General features: G+C 23.5%; 1 protein-coding gene across 1 annotated transcript; it reads left to right on the plus strand.

Annotated features, from left to right (window-relative positions):
* The first annotated feature begins 11,174 nt into the window (after positions 1-11,174).
* Positions 11,175-11,726, plus strand: LOC113862256. Its single transcript, XM_027495350.1, has one exon. The coding sequence runs from the start codon at positions 11,175-11,177 to the stop codon at positions 11,724-11,726; it is 552 nt and encodes a 183-aa protein (XP_027351151.1).
* Positions 11,727-20,589: the final 8,863 nt, after the last annotated feature.

A 20,589-nucleotide genomic window follows, 5' to 3' on the forward strand; every position in this document is an offset into this window, starting at 1 on the left:
ATGAGCTTAAGGACACAATAAAAATTATATATGATATTTTTATTAAAAATTGTAGGATTTAATGTATTGATAATATTAAATGTTATAATTTTTTTAGAAAAATATTTTTTTCGTGGCATTTGGCATGTATTTAATAATCGATTAAGATAAACTTTGAGCTTAGTGCTATATAATTAATCATGCATGTATAGAAAAAAAAAATTCAGGTGCTTGGGGATCAATGCTCAATTTTTCGAAGGACGAGATTTAAAGATCTTTGTCAATATTTGTAATTATTTTCACAAACCATTGACGTGTTTTTAAAAGAGGTTTTTGTTTTTTTTTTTCCAATATTGAATAAATGGATAATCATAAGAAAGAATAAGGGTTTATAAGAATTAATCAGATAAATAAATAAACAAAATGTAGAAATTAAATAGTATAGGAATAGATGAGTGCAAACTTGATTTATCCTCTTTTGATTATCAATCATTCGTAACTTATGCTCAACTTTTAAGCATAGCATGAAACTGTTTAATATAACAAATGATATAATATTCAATGACAACTTTGATATATAATACTTAAATTTAAAATTATTTTCTTAAGAATTTTTTACTCTTACAACGATTATTTCTTCTCTTGCTAAATTAACAAGAAAAAAAATAATTTAAAAGAAGCACTCTTCATAAAATGAATAATACAAGTTGCAATTCTATAGGCAAAAGATGTGAACAATGAACTTTATGTAAATGTTTTTCTGTTGTTTTTTATTTTTTGCGTTTAAACAAACTCTTTAAGGTTCATTTAAATAATTGAAAAACATTTATATTTGAATAGGTATGAAAAAGAATTATTATTATTATTATTATTTGTTAAAAGTGTAAATAATTTGACATAAATGTATGATCTAATTGTGTAGATGAGTTTCCTAATCAATTAAAATCTTTCTAAAATTATTTGATCATAAAATAGAAGTCTTATTAATTAGACATAATGTCTAACATTTGCAATGAATTCATAATCAAACTAATCAATTAGAAAAATTCCTAATAAGTAGGCAATGTTGTCAACCTAAAGTTCTAGAAGCTCACTAATTTAGTTAGGTTAAGTCTCCTAATAAATTTAATCAAATTTTGTCACTAAATACTCGAAAAATAGAATTAGAATAATTGATTAAGTGTATTAGAATACTTTATGAAATCAATTTTGTAGTATAAAAGCACAAAATCCAATTAATTTGGTTTAAAAAGGATGTTGCTTAGATTTTGAAAACCATTTTGATGTAAGAATTTATGCAAGAAATATAAATTATCTTGGAAGTGATGACCTAATTCTATAAAATATAATTTTTTTAAATTAATAGAACCATTTATGTTAGCTTATCAATGTACAAGCTTATTATCTTTTATAAATATAATCATAAGCCTTTTAACTATGTATTATCGCTTGAAATTTTGACTTTGGTCATCAATCATCAATTCACATCTACAATTGTTTCTAATATTCATTATTTGCTAAACATTCATCTATTTGTCATCATCAAAATTCTAAAATATACATAAACAAATATAATATCTCAATTTATTTTTTTATAACAAACGTCTCTTTAAGAACAAGTTTAGCATAAAATAATACACACAAGTAATCACGGCATAAAGCATATTTGTCTCATATATATACTACCCCCAACTAATACAATTCTCCCCTTTAATAAATTAATGTATTCATTCATTGAATTTTGCAAATATTATCTGTCATAGTTACTCACATGTATTAAAATGAAATTGCTAGCGTAATATTTCAAGACTAGAAATTTTATAAGGTTGGGTTTGTAAGCTTATGAAATATACAAGAATGAGAGTTGTATTTGCATCTTTTTCATTCGCTCTTGCACTTTCCCTTTTAGAAGATCAAACTTTGCTTCCCTACCTGTACTTGTTCTTGTTTGTTTGTCTTTTTGTCTTTTTTAGCAATGACCCTAAAGGCATTTTGATAAATCCATATTTTGATGAATTTTTAGTTAGTTTTCTAAGATCTTTTTAATAAGAAAGAGTAATTTGAAAGATGAAAATTGCACAAAAATATATAATTATTCAACAAATTTAATTTTTGCTTTTAGTAATTCAAACTGTTTAGATTTAATAGAATTCTTATGTAATTTTATAGTTGAACTAGTTTTGCAAGAGACTCTAAGCAAAAGCACATGAGTTAGAGGCATTAAGAGGTCAATTGGGCTAAGTGTTGTCACTTTTTGTACAAAAAGTAAGAACTCTAGAGGTTAATAAGCAACAATACCCTGCGCATAGCTACTTTCAGTGCAACAAGTAGGTACTTCAGAGACTTGGAAAGGAAATTCCTAATGAAAGTAGTCACTTTTGGGGTTAAGAGTAGATAATATAAAGATATTGATGCAAGAACATAGTGCATATAACTACTTTTTATGGTGAAAGTAATCACTTTGTAGGCTTTTGGGGAGAAAGGTTGTGCATGTAGCTACTTTCAGGAGTAAAAGTGGCAACTACAGAAGTTTTATTGAAGAAATGTCATGCATGTAAACACTTTCAATATTACATGTTTTCTAAGATATAGTAATATAATTTAATATGTTTGATATAGTTCAAATTTCATAAGAATATATTGAATATAGCTTTTATTTGATGTTTTGATGTAGTAATATGATTTAACATATTTTTTCAATGAATGTTTTTGTAGAAAAAATTTACAAATATGTCTATAACAAGAGATATGTACTCAAAGTCCATTTGCCTATGTTTTATGAATTCAAGAACATTGTGGCCATGTTTGAACTTTGGATCTTTGTCCATCTTAAGTTTTTCAATATTCTTCTCCTTCATATAGTAAAATCTTTTGTCTCTTCTTTTTTACAAGGATATACAAAATCAAGTTAGTGTATTGAAATCATAAGAGGATGAACAAAATAAAAAAAATAACAAACATGATGTAATAATAATTTTTTTATTTACAACTTTTAAGGTAAATACTTCTAGACTTGATTGTTTCAAACTTTACCGATAATACTTTTAATTTGAATTATTTTATTAATATAACATATAAATTTTATTATTGCTTAAATTTTTAATTTGATCTTATTTACTACATTTTAGGTTTCTAATCAAGAAAGTACCATCCAACTAATGTATTGATCATTTTTCTATAAATTCTAAACTTAAAAAGTAGTTCATTTAAGAACAAGAAGTAGTTCATTATAAAATAATGACATGATGTATTTTGTTTTAATTAGAACATGTTAGAGTTCATACATTGTGAGATATATGACTATTTGTTTGTTATAAGTGTCTTAATGTTCATCTTGAAAGAATAGTTCATTACATTATGAGTTATTAATATATAACTATTGGTTTAGTATATGAACTAATGACATAGCATATTTTATTTTAACTGGAATATTATTAGTCTTATATTATGAAATTTTGATATATGATTATTAGTTTGATTTAAGTGTCTTAATGTTTTTTTTTTAATTTGTTTTTATATTTGTTAATTAGAAGTAAAATATTTCTAGTGGAGTAAAAAATTAATCACAATTACAATTATAAATTGTAAAAGAAAAAAAAAGTTATCTATAGTTTAAATTATACATGTTAAATTTAGGTTAATAAAAATTCGTTCAAAATTACATGTAATTTTAATTTTTTAATATGCATATATTTAACAAAGGGAGGGAAGTTGAACTACAAGTAATTCACTAGAGTTTTTAAACTGCAAGCAATCAACATAAATTTTTAAACCTTAAGTAATTAATTAGAGTTTTAAAATCACAAATAATTAATAGAGGTTTAGAAATTTGTTTGCCACAATTTGATTACCTCCATGATAGATAATAACAGAAAATGGAAGTTTAAATTCTAGTTAATATCAACAGCAGGTAAAATTATAAATTCTCGGAGTATGAATTCTCATTTTTTTATTTAAATATATGAAGTTTTAAAATGTTTTTACTATTAAATAATAAATATTATAAATATGTTATAGGTAATAAAATACTTATATAATTGCATTATTTTAGCTCACTGTCTATTGTATTTAATTAATATAGTATTCAATGCAACATTAATAAGATAATATAGTCAAAAAAAATTTATTATTATTATTATTATTATTATTATTTTAAAAACATGCAAAAATGTGGGTTATACCTATCAATTATTTTAACCATGTCAACTCTCATGTTTTTTAAATATTTTTTTAATTTCAATGATTATTATAAATTCAGTATAATTATCTCTCATACTAAAGGAAACACTATAGTTTTTTAGTTATTTTTGTAAACGTTAATAATTATGAATTTGAATATAAATTAATATATACATAGAATATTAAATAGTAGTTTGCAATTAATTTTAAATATCAATAGTCATGAATAAATTAAGTTTATACACATGTCATTTATTTTTACTATTTTAATTCTCATTATTTACTTTTTTAAATTAGTATTTTATAAATTTCAACTATTGTTTTTGAATTAAATTTAACTAACTATGATTAGTTTTATTTTTATTATATTTATTTTAATAATTATGAATTCTAATATACATACTTAAGAGTTTTAAATAGTAGTCACTACAAAAAAAAATGTGATTGTTAGTGGGGGGTTAAAATTTTAAGAAATAATTATTAATCAATAATAATAATTATTAATATACTATATTTGATAAATATAGGATTTAATTCTATTATATGAGTTTATTGTATAATATATTTTATAAATATATTATTAATGTTACATATTTAGTTGTCTAGTGTAATCAGTTTTGCTTATATTAATATGCATATAGATTTTTATATAATTTTATAAATATAAATTAAATATAACGATGAATTTCATGATAAATACATGAAGTATTAAATAATAAATAAACATCAATATTTATTAAGAACAAATTTAAAGTATAAGAGATATTTTATTTCGTTACAATTCTAAAAAGAATTAATAATACATGTCAAGGAATTATTAATCTAATTTACATGTATAATGATCTTCTTAAGGACTTTGCTACAAGCCACTCCCAAGATACATATCTCAAATATTTGGACCGAGCCTTGATCCCGTCATAGAATTGTTTTTCATAAATTTAGAATGAGCCGTAACTTGGAGTTGGAACTGTGCTTCTTCCTCTTCACCTTATGAAGTACACTCTTAACATTAATTCTTTCATGCACTACTGTCTCAACAATAATATTGAACTGAAGAGAATAACATTAATTTTTTCATGCACTACCGCCTCAACAACAATATTGAATTGAAGAGAATCTAATTCTTAACTCAACATGTGATTAACCTTGTTTGACCTTAGCCTAATAATCAGACCATCAGATTCTCTAATACTTTTTTTATACCATATCCTTACCTCCTTTAATCCCTTATCAATAATATCCAGTTATTATAATCTTTTATCAGCTTTCATGTACCACCAATTCTCTTATAAATTTCAACCAACAAAAGTCCACGTTTATAAATATGATCTTTAATTGTATTATTTTAGTTTTATGTATGTTGTATCTAATAAATATAGTATTGAATGTTCCATTAATAAAATATTACAAAAACAATTAGTTTATATACATAGATAGTTAATATTAGCTATATATATTGGTAACTTTGATAAATTTAAACTAAAACATAAATTTAAATATGAATTTCTATAAAATACATAAAGTATCAAATATTTATTTTCATTTATTATTAATTATTATAAATATATTATACTCATTGAATATAGTATTTAATTATATTATTTTAATTTACGGTGTATTATATTTCATAAACATGATATTATGATATACAGAAGATTAAAGCAGAATAAAAAAGATTATCAATTAAAAATATGTTAAATTTCAAATGAAAAATGTCTACACTAGACATGTAATTTAAACAATGCCTAAGCCTATATTGAATAAAAGTATTCTAATTAAGGGGACGTAATCTAATTTACAGTGCTTATAATATCATACTTTATCAATTTAGTAATTTTATAAGAAACATATTTATTAATGTATTAAAAATATATATTACATAATATTTTATTTTTGTATTATTAATATTTAGTGTCAAATTATACTGATTGCAGATAAATTTATAAAATATAAATTATAATATTTTTATAGTCATTAATAGAATAATTACAATAAATAATATATAGTCACAAATTTCGTTTTACAGATTTTTTTTTTTAAATTTTTTTAAAACTTTTTAATATTTAGTGACTCTAATTGTTCTTTAATTTTTTTTTTATGTTTAATTTCTTTATTAAGAAATTATTTTTTCTATTTATCATATTTATTTCTTTTATAAAATATTCTTGTAATAAAATCTTTAATTCTTGTTTTTATAATAAATAAAATTATGATTTTAAAATATATAATTACTAAATTGTAAAAGTTAGACTAACATTTAATGATGTCTTTGTATGTTAGTTTATTTTTATTATTTATTTTCATAGGTAACTTAATAAAAAAAATCAATTCAATTAATGAATATTTTAACTTTTATCTTTAACTAATTTTAAATTAATTTATCTGCTAACTTTACCCCGCACACTGTATGCAACGAACACAAGATTGCTAGCATTTATCACAGAAAAAATAAAGAATTTTTTCTATTGAATATTAGAAAGAAATAATTCTATAATAAATGTAACATCCTCACTTTATTATTATATCTTATTTTAAATTAGCATAATTTTAAATTTTTAGAAGTTATAGTAAGTTTCGCCTAAGCAAAACTGAGTTTTCTAGATTAAATATTTTAAAACATTCTCGCTCAGACGAAAATGGATAATACCGTCCCAACTGTTCTTTAACCCAGGCGAAAAGGTATAAAAGGACATGGAAGCTCTTTGGATCCAATCTCAATTAGGTGAGAAAGGATCTCGCTTATGCGAGATTATCATAAACCTAGGTAAAAAATTTTATCTGGTGTTCCTACTCAAGCAAGAATGCTTCTCGCTCAAGCAAGAATTAGTGGGCCAAAAAGGATATTCAAGAAATCTCTCTGTTCTAAAACTTGTATTGTAAACCAAGTAACTCCTTCTCACTTTTTTCTCTGTTCTATCACTTCTTTCTTCAGAGAAACCTCTTCCAAACTTCAAACTACCTTCAAATCTGAGCCCGAACTTCTATTCAACTCGACCTCAAGTAAGTTCCTCAGAGTTGAGTTCTTCAATCTTGTTTTTATTCCTCAATTTTTCTCCTTTCTCAAAAGTGTCTTATTTTGTAATATATAAGAACTATTTGATCTTTTGGACAATATCTTCTTCGAACTTTCTAACAAATCTTCTCATTGAGCTAAGGAGAATCCTATCCTGTCAATGAATCTTAAATATATATATATATATATATATATATATATATATATATATGTATGTATGTATGTGTGTGTGTGTGTGTGTGTGTTCATTTGTATGATGACGTACTTTCTTTTATTTTAGAAAAGATTTCTCTAAGTACTTGAGATTCTAGTTGTTTGTTTAAAGTAATGAATGAATTGATGTATATTTGGTTGTTCTCTTAATGATATGAAATATATGTCTAGAGATGTTCGACCTTTTGCATGATTACATGATTTTATGAAAGAAGATAAAAAGGGTAAAATTTTATTATAATGAGAAAAGAATAGGATTAAAGTTGTGTCATTATGAAAGGTAATAAAAATATGTATAGATAATTATAGAGATACATTGAGAGTATGAGAGATAGAGATGATTTCAAAAATCTAGGAAAAATATAGGGTGATGAATGCCTTTCATTAATTGCGCTTAGTTAATGAGTACAAAAACATCACAAGCTCACACTCATTGCCTGAAACTTCTGATCATATTTTGCTAAAGGGGGTCACATTGGCACACCTTGTATCTGTGATTGCTACAGCTAATCAGTAATTATTTATACACGTGCAAAACCTCAAAGAATCTCAGGAGTAATGATTTATTGAAATAAGGGCCTAAAGAAAAATAAGAGTTCTAATAAAATGCGATCATAATATGTGAAAAATATTGTATACATATTAGTGATATGGTTGATAGACTTATTGTTATGAATTAATTTGTATGTGATTTAAATGTGTGTGTTGAAATTATTCAATTGATTTTATTCTTGATTCAGTGGTGAGGAGAAAAGCTTGTCTCTACTAACATTTTCAGGAAACAAGGATGACCATCTACTAGAGATCCATCAGACTAACTGAGTGTACCATAGATAGTAAGTTAAATTAAGTATTTAGAGAGCGGCAAAGAGTTTGCCACTATAAACTTGTAATAGATAATGAACATGGAATTGATAATGTAATTACAGTAGAAATCATTGTAGGGTACTGTAACGCCCCAGATTTTTGTAATATCGATTATTATTATGTGTGTGTGTCTATATATATATATATATATATATATATGAATGGATGTTAGAGTGTGCACTTGATTGCGTAATGATGATGTCGATGTGTATGAATGCATGTGAGTAAGTGAGTATAATTGTAGTTGTATATGATTGAGTTGGATTGTTTGGGCTGAAAAAATAGGTGAAGGGTGTAATACTGGGGCATTCTTGCTGTAGTGAGAAGGCCTTGGGAGAAAGGCGTAAAACTGTTGCCTTATTGCTGCAGCGAGAGGTCTCTCGATGTAGCGACAAAACGACAATTTGGAATGCATTTCTGGGTGCAATTTCGCTGTAGCGAGATTCTGCAGAAACCAAAATGCAATTTCCTCCGAGATTTTTGCTATGGCATCCCTTGCTACAGCGAGAATATCTCGCTATAGAGAGAGTGTTCCGACCAAAAAGGGATTTAAAGGGGTTAAGGTTTGGGAAAATTTCATTTCTCACTTTTCCTTCGAGATTTCTTCGATTCCCTCACTTCCAAACCCTATTTCACAGATTAAATTGCCTCTATGCCGCTTAGGAGCAAGATTGAAGGTTGGATTTGTGTAGGGAATGCTTAGAGGTGAGTTTTAATGGTTAGGGTTTTGGTTTTTCATCCCCATCCTCTAATTTCTCGATTTTCCTGGGTTCTCATGAGGTTCTTGCATGTATTTAGGTCAAAGTTCGTGTGGGGGAGCGCCTACCTTATTGTTTTGGTGTGTGGGTCTTCACTTGAGGTAAGGGGAGACTCTACCTTATCTCTTTATGTTTAATTTAACGTTTATTTCGTTAAATGTTACAATGTGACTGAGATAGAGAGTAGGAGATGTGTGATGTGATGAAAATTATTGCATGTTGAGTATTATGTGGTTTGATTTCGGGGTTGACATACCCTCAATTGAGAATGTAAAAATGAATGTGTGGAAAATAATGTGTAATGGAATGTGGGTACTTATGTTGTGTGTTGAAAAAGGAATATGGGCCTATATGCTGTGTGATGTGAATAAATGTGGACAATGTATGCCGTATGCGAGTATGAATATTGTGTGTAATTGAAAATGTGTGTGTGAATGGGGCGTGTTGAACACCGTTGTAATGATGCTATGAATGGTTAAGTGATACACTAGAGGTATAGAAGATGGGGACATTGGAAATATCGTGGAGAAGAAAGAGTGGTAGTGACACCAACAGTGAGCATGGGTGCACCACGGGCCATACACTCTCCTCCTGACTAGACCTCTGACCACTACCTTTGCTGAGCGACCCGTGACTGCCCACATAGTATCCATGAGGCGGGGGTAATTGGCGACCATTCATGGTGTGAAACTGTGATCATAGTACCGCCACAGTGAGCGTGGCTAGGTGCGGCAAGCGCACGTGTGTGAACTGTTGGTGCAGTAAGTGATTGTGCTTTGAATTGGAATAGATGATGAATGATGATTGTGGTTGAGATTGAGATACTTGTATTGTGAATGCATGATTTAAAATATGTTAGTAAATGTGTAGTATTTGAAGTGAGTCTTTATGTTTATGTGTGTTAGATAGTGTACAGTACTCGCCCTTACATTTATTTTTCAGGTGACCAAGATGATTAGCACTGGATTTAGTGAAGGAAAGATGAACTGCTATAGGACATAGATGGTATTTTGAAATTATGATGTAACTGATTAGTCTTGTAGCAATCTTTGATATAAATTTGTAATCCTTTATTGTTTTGAATTGTTTTATAAAGCTCTATGATAGGATCTTTATTTAAATGAAAATTTTATTACTCCCATTTTATGAAATTATTACTCAGAAATTAATTTAAGGTGTTACAGGTATTGTATTCCCTTTCCTTACCTTATTAGTGGTATAATCTATCATACTCTCAACTCGTATGTATATAAAAGAACAGTTCATACATCAGAGGCTATAAACTTATGTTTATACTTTCCACCATCGTTACCATCTTGGAATATCAGTCCATTTTAGTCATTGCAGACGTTGGATATTTTTATGAAAAAGACTTGACATCGAAAGAGTTAGAAGAAATAGAGAATTGGTTTATGAATAATGACTAGATCATATTCTCAGTATTTTGGTATGAAAATAGATTGCTTTATAAGACTTATTGTATTTTGATATTATAATTATATAAATTAAGTTCTAATGTATTTTGGATAATGACTTGTAGATATCAGACTTCTATATTTAAATGATATATAATGCACATGTTTCGTTAATGTTAAGTGTAAATGTATAATTTGATAATAAATATTTACTCATATTTTATTTTTATTATTGTGTATATCATTAAAGTTATTTTTTATTGAATAATAAAAATAATTTTAAAAAATTTGTAAATTTTCCCACTAAAAATATAAAAAAAGTGCTTAATTTTTTGTTTCAATATAAACTATTTAAGAGTTTAAATAATAAAATAAATGCGTTACAATAAACATCGATAACTGTTACCAGATAGAATAATAAATTATTAGATTAGACAGCATTTATACCAACATGAAAGGATAAAAAATTCTTAGATTGGAAGTCTAATTAAGAAAGAAAAAAGAAACAGTCCGATTAAAAAAAAAGTCGGTTTCAGATTATAAATCGAATAATAAAGTATCAGATAAAATCCGTTGAAAAAATGGTCACTTCAACAAAACTCCAAAACTCCAAAACTGGATTTTAATATACCTGCCATAAAAAGATAAGATTTTAAATTAGGTAGCACCGAATCAGTCCTATATATTCATACCTTGATCTTACATTGTATTCACATAACTAAGTATTACATTCTACTTGTCTCTAAAAATATGACAAACTTGTCCAGAATTCCTCCTACATCGGTCCTAATCGGAGTTGCTCTTTTAGCACTGTTCACTGGCAATGCTAAAATAATCGCAACTCGCTCTCTTCAATCCACACAACTTCAAACAGGTTCTGATAATAACAATGATCGTATTTCAAGAGAAGCTTCTGCATATCACAGGTTCTTGCGGCCAAGCAGCACTAATGGTGTTTTAAGACAAAGTCCTGCAGGTCCAAATCCAATCCATGATAATACTGTTCATCGCATTCTAAGAGAAAGTCCTGGAGGTCCAGATCCAATCCATGATGATAATGTTTTAAGATCTAACATCGTTGATTCTATTCTAAGAGAAAGTCCAGGAGGTCCAGATCCTATTCATCACTTTTCTTTTGAAAGAAGTAAAATTAATCATGTTTTAGAAAAGAATGTGGATAGTTCAAAGCCAAATCACCACAGTTCTATTCATCATCCTTTCTTACAGCCCAATGTCAATCAAATTGCAAGAGAGAACCATGGTGGTTCAGATCAAATCCGTGACAAATCTATCTATTCATGAATAATGATGTGATCAAATAAGCCTTATAAAAACTTGTTCCTTTTGGACTTGTTTATGTCTCTATTGTTAATAAAAAACTGAACTTTACCTGTCTATATTTCTTTGATTCTTTCTTTTTTAAATTTAATCATTTTATATTTGTCAAAGACAACCTAAATTAAAATGATATTATTTAGCATCGTATTTTTAATATTAGATAAATATAATATTTTTACAAAAATTAAACTACTTATTTAGCTTTAAAATATTTTCAATAACTTTAAAGTTAGATTAACATAATTTTTTTAATATATTAGTTAAAAAATAGATATCATTTTTTTGTTTAAATTTATTCAAGTCCCTATGTTTCTTTGCATGATTTTGATTTTATTCTTTAATTTATCTAAATTCATCACTTTTGATGCATCATAACAAAAAATTAAATACATGATACAATAAATTTATGCATGAAATTTCTGAGTTAACTACATCATTGCTAAGGATAAAAAATTTCGAATTTAGAAAAAAATTGGACACTGAAAAAAAAATACTTTCTAAGAGCTAAAATTAAAATCTTACAAAAATATAATAATTATATCCATAATAAAAGCTTGTTTTTATAATATAATTATATTATAATCATAATGAAATAATTATCGCTCTTATTATATTAGTACAATTATTTTATTTTAGTTTAATTGTTTGTAGCTAGTAATAATAGTTATTCATTATATTAATACCAAATAAATATATTATAAATAATACTTATAATAATATTAAGCGCACGATATATATATATATATATATATATATATATATATATATATAAGTTATATTTATTTTTATAATATTTAATAATTTTATTAGATATTTGATCTTAAAATTAATTGTTAGATTAAAAGTTCTAATAACAAAAATTGTCTGAAAATTTTGATTTATTAAAAATTATTTAATGCTTAATTTATTTAAATCAAAATTAATGTAATATATACTTGTAAAATTTATCAAAATAAAGATATTTTTATTACATTCTTATAATTGTTCAATTTTAATAAAATTTGACACAAATAACTAAGATAATATATAATTATAATTTAATGGTTAAATTAATAAAAATTATATTTAAAAAAAAGTTATTGACAATGTAAAAGTAAACAATACTTATACTGATATAATTTGGTCTCTCCACACATGCACATATCTAGGTATGTAGATTTACTTTTAGTATATCAAAATATACAAAATTTTAATTTTGGTTCAATTCAATTTATTTGGTGGTTTTAGTTTCTAAATTTTCAAAAATTGTTGGTTTTAATCCTTTTACTTATGTGATATCAAGAAAAACCAACATGTGCGACAAAAAATTAACATGTAGCAATATTTGAGTTAGTAGTGTTATCAATTAATAGTGATAGGGTGAGCAAGCTTGTGGAGATGGACGTGACTACCATGAAGGTTCTACAACTAGGTGGCAAGGGCGGTGACATGAGAAAATATGAAATATGAACTAATATCATTATGAATATTGTTGTGAATATTACAAAGAAATAAAATCACATAATATCCATTTACAATCATAGGTTATAAATACATATTGATATCAATGAGAATATTATTATGAATATTGTAAAGAAAATAAATCATAATTACAAGTTATACCATTGAGAAAATGAAAATTACTTGATTTTGTGTGAATTTATTCTTTGATTTGGTATCTATTTCCTTCTTCTCATGCTTTCCTTCTCTGGTTTTAATTTTTTTTTATTATTCATTTTTCTTTTTCTTTGAGCCTCTATTTCTTCAAAGCTTTATTTTCTCTTTCTCTCTTTTATTGTCAATTTTTATTTTTCATGTTGCTCTGTTTTTTATTCTCTTGTATTTTTGTGTTTCGACTTTAAACTTTTCTTTTTTTATGTAAAAAAAATTGTTTTATTCCAGAATTTTCAAGGCCAATTTTTACTTTTTAGAAAAATAAAAATTTTTATTCTCTTTTTTGGTATAAAAAGACCATAAAATTAGCATTAAAAAAGAATTAAATAAAATTAAATATTCACAATTGTCCTCTTTATTTAGCTTTTATCAAATAATATATATATATATATATATATATATATAAATATTTATAGTAATAAAAATTTAGTAAAAAAATAATCAATTTTGTCTGAAACCGATTAGTTTATAAAACCATCAAAGATAAGCATGGTAAGCATATGGTACTAAAGGAAACACAGAGAAGAATTAAAACAAAGAAATATAAAGAATTGCAAGTCATATGATGGTTTTAGAATAGGAAACTTAAAAGAGGTAAGTAGATGTTGCCCTCTAAATGAAAATAAAGATTGACATGTAAATATTAGGCTTAAATAGAAGAGTAAAATGTGTCCGTTAAGTTAAGTTAAGTTTTGGTCTTCGAAGAATATGTTAAGGGTCTAGTCAATTCTTGATTTTAATAAATAAATAAATATATATATATATATATATATATATATATATATATAAGTCAATCATATTCTAAACTTTGACAGAAAAATAATATATAAAAATAAATGGGTAAACTAGTTTCATAACTTTGACCAAACAGGTAAATAGAACAATCATATTCTAACAGTCAATAAAAAGTATACAGGAGTTCGCTAAATTATGGCCTTTAACAAAAAGTAGAAGGGTTAAGGACCTTATCTAAAATCAGGAACATTGTCTAAAAATGAATTTGGACTAATTTGGTTTTAAATTATTTTTATTTATTGCTTATGATAAATAATAATAATAATAACAATAATAATAATATAAAATAAAAACTTTAAATATATTTTATTTTATCATTATTGTATTAATTTATCTTGTTGAGTTATAATTTTTAATTTCTTTAATATAATAAAAAATGGAATAAAATAATTATTAATTCTTAAAAATTAAAATAATATACGCATTCCTATATTATTTATTATTTTTATATTTTTAATAATTTTCTTTAGTTAATATATTTAGTGTTTATTTTTTTAGGTTATAAATTTTAGTATTTGCATATATAAATGATAATGATAGGACGGATATAGTAACATGAAAAATTAGAATCCTCTTTATAACGTGTGTGAAATTTTAATGTTTTTATTTTATTTAATTATTCAATTATCATGTTTGTTTATTTATACTTTTATTCCACGATAATTTTATTTTTGTGTAAGGTCGATAAATTTGATTTAGATTTTTGTATTCTTTCTTTATTTCATAATCAGTAAATAATATGTACTTTTTTAAATCATAACAAATAAATCAAATTTATATATAGAATGAGTTATAACATTAAGTGTAACTTTTTTATAGTAATATGTTATAAGTTACATTACTGGAGGTCTTATATGAAATAAATTTAATGTGGGGAGACTTTATCTTTATATGTAATAAATTGATAAAATATATGTATATTAACATTATTTTAAATTTTATATGTTATTAATATATTTAAAAATTAAATATTATTCTTAAAATTAATCAATTATATACTCATTTTGTTTAATTTGATTTTTACTTAAACTTCCTTTATAGTTATTAAATAATATAAGTTTATCTTGAAATTAAATTATGTTTCATTTTCAATTAATTGAGTAATTATTAAATTAAAGTATATTTTTATTTTCTTTGTTTAAAATTTTTTTATCTGCTTATTAGTTAAATTAAAAAATTTATTAAATAAATAAAATAATTTATAATATTAATGTATAGTATCTTTATCTTTAGGCATTATACATCATTAAAATTTCTGTGTGATAATGTCTCCTTAAATTCCATGCTACGTAAATTTTTTTTTAAGTTAAATAATATTATTATTGAATCAATCATGTATTTATCACTTAAAATATACTTTTTTATATATTTTTCTTTGATTATCAAATAATTAATTTATTATTTTACTAACTACATTGCAATTATCTTCACCTTGTTAACATAATAATTTGATTATTTTCAGTTAATTGAATAATTATTTTATTATTTAATTCAAATATCTTTTAAATATTCTCACATCTAATTATCAAATGATTAAGTTATTAAATTTTTAATTAAATTTAAATTATACTATTATAATAATTTATAATGTTAATATATAACATCTCTACCCTTCAAGTATTATAAATTTGTCAAAACATACGTATATTAAAGTTACTTTAAATCTTATAAAAAAATAATTTATTTAAAATTTTAATTTCTCAAACATTTATTTTATTAATTAACTAAAATATACTTTCTATTTTATAAATAAATTTTATGACATACATAATTAAGATGTAATTTTTTAATATAAATAATTAAGTATTTAGTTACTTGAAATTATTTTTCATACAATATTTTATAATACCAATATATGATTTACTTGCTTTTAGATTATTGAATAAGTGGTTAAAGATTTATTAATAACTTAAATTGTTTTAAATTTGTTGCAATACAAATTTTCAACTTAAAGTATAAATTTAAATATTCTTTTTGTTTTTATTTGTATCAATTTATAATATGAATGTGTAATCTATTTTTTTTTTTACATTATTTGTTGTAGAATAATATTTATAATAATATTATCTTTTATTCTAAATATTATAATTTTTTAAAAATAATTTTATCTTAAAATAATTTTATTTATTATTAAAATTTAAATTAACAAATTTTTTTTTTATTTTTAGATAAAACTAGATGACTTTAAATTTTCTATTATATTTAGAGATATATAACAGAGAATCCAACCTGTTAAGTGAAAAAAAATTAAAATAAATATTTCTTATTTTTAAAATAGTAATTAATATTTTAATAAATAAATTTTTTTTAGTGACAATTTTTTTTAGAAAAAACATTTATTTTAATTGATAATTTTTAAAGTTTTGTTATCCCGTTGCAACCTATTGCAACACGCGCCTCCCTCACTCTCTCCCGTTCTTTCTTCCTCTTGAAGTTGGGTGTCGCTGTTGCCGATTGCCCCTTGTGCTTGCACTTTGCATCGACATTGCGCCTCTATAGGTTTGTTGACCCTGCACCCGCATTTGCGCTTTGACCTTCCTCTCCCTATAGCTCTATTTCTATAATTTTTGTTTTTTAAACATGTTGGTGGGTCAACCCACAACCCATCCCTAAACGAGGCAGGTTGCATGACCCAACACAACACACTTTTAAATGCGGGTTGGGACGAGTTAAGGCAAGTCAGCTCTTTTGACATCCTAAATAAAAAAAAATTTAAATAAGTAAATAGTCTTTAAAAATATATCATATCTTAGAATTAGTCTTTATAATTTTTTTTTCTTAATGAATTTAGTCCTGTAATTCCTTACCATTAAATAAGAGTCATCAAATAATGACTATACAAATAGTAATTCACGTCATACTTATAATGAGAATCTACTACTGAAGATTTTTTTGTATACACAAGAATTCAAACTCGAGACCTTGCTTAAGCGATATCGAACCGCTTACCACTCAGACCAACCTTCGTTGGTTAAATATGATAATTTTCCATCAATATATTTAATACTAAAGTATTTCATTATTTCAAATTAATCAATGTGAAACTTTTCAAAGTTTCCTAATTTCTATGTTTTTATTCTTATGAGAAAAGAGTTTATATTCTTTTTGTTCAAGATAAAATTAGGTATGATTAGAGTAAGCCTTCTAATCTCATACATAATAGAGAATCTCTGTATTATCTCAATTGATGAAAAATATAAATAGACTTCGAAAGAACATAATAAAATAATTTTTTTTATCTCACAGAGTACAACTTCTTTTGACCAAATTTTTTCTAAAAAAATAATATTTTGTCCTCAGATAAAAAAATAATAGTAAGGATTATTTTTTAAAAAAAATATAAAGACTAATTTTAAAAGAGAGTATAATTTTAGAGACTATTTACTTATTTTGCATAGTATACTTTTTTAAAATAAACAACTATAAATTAAAAGTTATAATAACATTACTCAAAAAAAATTATTCAATTCAAAATAAAACATTGAGCTTAATCCATGTATGCTATAAATTTGAAATCCAATTTATCATTAAAAAAAAATAATTGATTAAAATGCAATAATAATAAATGTAAGAGAAACAATTCAAACTTATCATTTAAATTTATCAACATTGAAAAAAAAAACTAATTAACTGCAATACAATAATAAATGTAAGAAACAATTCAAATTTAAAATTTAATTTTATCAACATTAAAAAAATTATTAATTGATTCAAATGCAGTAATAAATATAAGAAACAATTCAAAATTTAAATTCAAATTCAAATTTATTATCATTAAAAAATAAAAAAGTATCTTACTGACTGAAGTGCAATAATAATAAATGCAAGAAACAATTAAAATTTGAAGTTAAAATGTATCAGCATTGAAAAATAAAAAATTTGTTTCATTTATTGAAGTACAACAATAAATGTGAGTAAGACTTCAAACATTCTATTTATAATATTAATAAAAATTAAATAAAAATTGATATTAATAAAAGAGAGAAAGAATAGTGCAGTCAAAGCTTTATATGACGTCCAGAAACTGTCCTGAAACTTCCCCGAAATGAATTCTTAAATGTATATATTATGGGTGTACAGATTAGCTTTTTCTTACGCTGTATTCACATAGCTAACAATTGCTCAGATTTTATATTATTATATAATCACATATTATCATATTGACAAAAATGACTAATTTTAATAATAATCATTTTAAAAATTATATTTTTTACATAGTTTAATTGATTGTTAGTGTAATTTTTTTTATGATACATCAAAATTACATCATAAATGATTTAATATTTAATTATTAAAACAACCATAAAGTTCAGTTTACAATATAAAATAAGATTAACTATAAATGAAAAAATTAAAAAATTTAAAGGATTTTCTTCTTTCTTGCATAAGAATTTAAATAAAAATCAATTTATATTATGCAAAGAAATATATAATAATTTTTTTTATATTGTAGCAAAAGAAATTAATTATTATATCATAAATAAACATTTTTTATTTTATATTTAATATTATAATAGTTTAATATTATATTAATACTTGTATTTATATGTATAGTAATTGAAAAATATATTATAATTAAAGAAAGATAAAAGTGAGAAAAAATTGAAAAAATAATAGCCAAAATTGAGATACAATTTTACAATTAAAAATTAGAGGTAAAATCTTGCTTTCCTATATATATTTTAGCTTATCTTACTTTGTATTCACATGGCTAGCAACCTGTCAGATTTTATTTATAAAAGAATATTTATTAATATTTTTATTTTAATTGTAAAAAAAATAAATTGATAATACATCCAAAATATATCCATAAATTATTTCATATTTAATTCTTAAAAAATTCGTAAAGTTAACCTTATAATATAAAAATAGATAAACTATATATGAAAAAATTGTTTAAAATATTGAAAGGACTATCTTCTTCTGCATAAAAATTTAAATAAGAATCAATTTGTCTTATGCTTAAAGAAATATATAATAATTTTTATATTATATTAAAAATGTTAATTAAATTTTATATTTAATTATATAATCATAATATACTATATTAATATTTATATTTATATGTATGATAATTAAATAAAATATTATAATTGAAAAAAAGGGAAAAGTACAAGAAATAGACAAATATAAGTCAAAATCGAGATATAATTTTGCAATTGAAAAATTTTTATTGCACGAATAATATATTATATATCTTAGCTGCTCTTACATTGTACTCACATAGTTAATAATTGCTCTCATTTTATTTATAAAAAAATATTTATTAATATTCTTAGTTTATATATAAAAATTCAATATTTTATATGCTGTTATTTATTGTGGAATTTATATTAATAATATATTCACCAACTATTCATGTATATGGATTTATTTATTTATTTAATATATGTTATCAAAATTTGACCATTTAATGTAATAGAATTTTTTTTAATACAATATGAATTTATAATATATAATAAATTTTATTAATTTTAATAAATTAATTATTTGTTTGTTATAAATAGAATGATAAGTATTATATTCTAATTATTTCTAAGAAATGACAAATTTGCATAAGACTCCTTTTACAGCAATCCTCTGAGGAGTTGCTCTTTTTGCATTGTTCAATAGCAGTGGCAAAATAGTTGCACGTCCCCTTGTTTCAATCTATGATGTTTCCTTGCCATCTAGTACTGTTGAGCATTTTCTAAGAGAAAATTCTCCAAGTTCAGGTCTAATCCATGATAGGTCTTTATTATCCAATAATCAAAGTTTAGGAGGTTCGGATCCAATCCATAGTGCTTCCTTGCTATTCAATAATGTAATGTGTTTTAACAAAAAACAATTGACACATAATTAAGAAAAATCAATATTTGAAATTTTTTTAGTTAGCTATATATCATTATAAAAAATGGCTAATAGAGAAAAAAAGCATGGAAGCCTAGGCAAAAATCAAAAGGTTGTTTTTATCATTAAAAAGGAAGAAAAAGTTGTATGAATAAAAATAAATTGCAAGTTAAATTGTAATATTCTTATTATAATTTTAATAATTTTTCTTAATATTATATAATATCTTGAAATAAATTTAATAAAATTTGTAAAGGTTTTGAATAGTTTTAGAAAAATTTTGTAGATACATTAATATAAATTGATGAAGATTAACAAATTTTTAAAACTTGATTGAGGTAAAAGTCTCATTCATAATGAAGTAAAAATACATTTTTCATAACTTGAATTTATAGTTGGAATAAAAACAAAAAAGATATTTTCTTTATATATATATAATTTAAATTTTATAATATAAACAATATTATTTTACAATAAATTAAATGTTTAACTAAGAACGAGTATAAATTAAAATTTAAATCGATTGAGTACTAAATATTCCATCTACACC

Source organism: Abrus precatorius, unplaced genomic scaffold (genome assembly GCF_003935025.1).
Source record: "Abrus precatorius isolate BTA unplaced genomic scaffold, Abrus_2018 Scaffold3, whole genome shotgun sequence".
NCBI classification, from domain to species: domain Eukaryota; kingdom Viridiplantae; phylum Streptophyta; class Magnoliopsida; order Fabales; family Fabaceae; genus Abrus; species Abrus precatorius.

Excerpts from the sequence above, each read along its gene's own strand:
- LOC113862256 (XM_027495350.1), top strand. The coding sequence starts at position 11,175 with ATGACAAACTTGTCCAGAATTCCTCCTACATCGGTCCTAATCGGAGTT.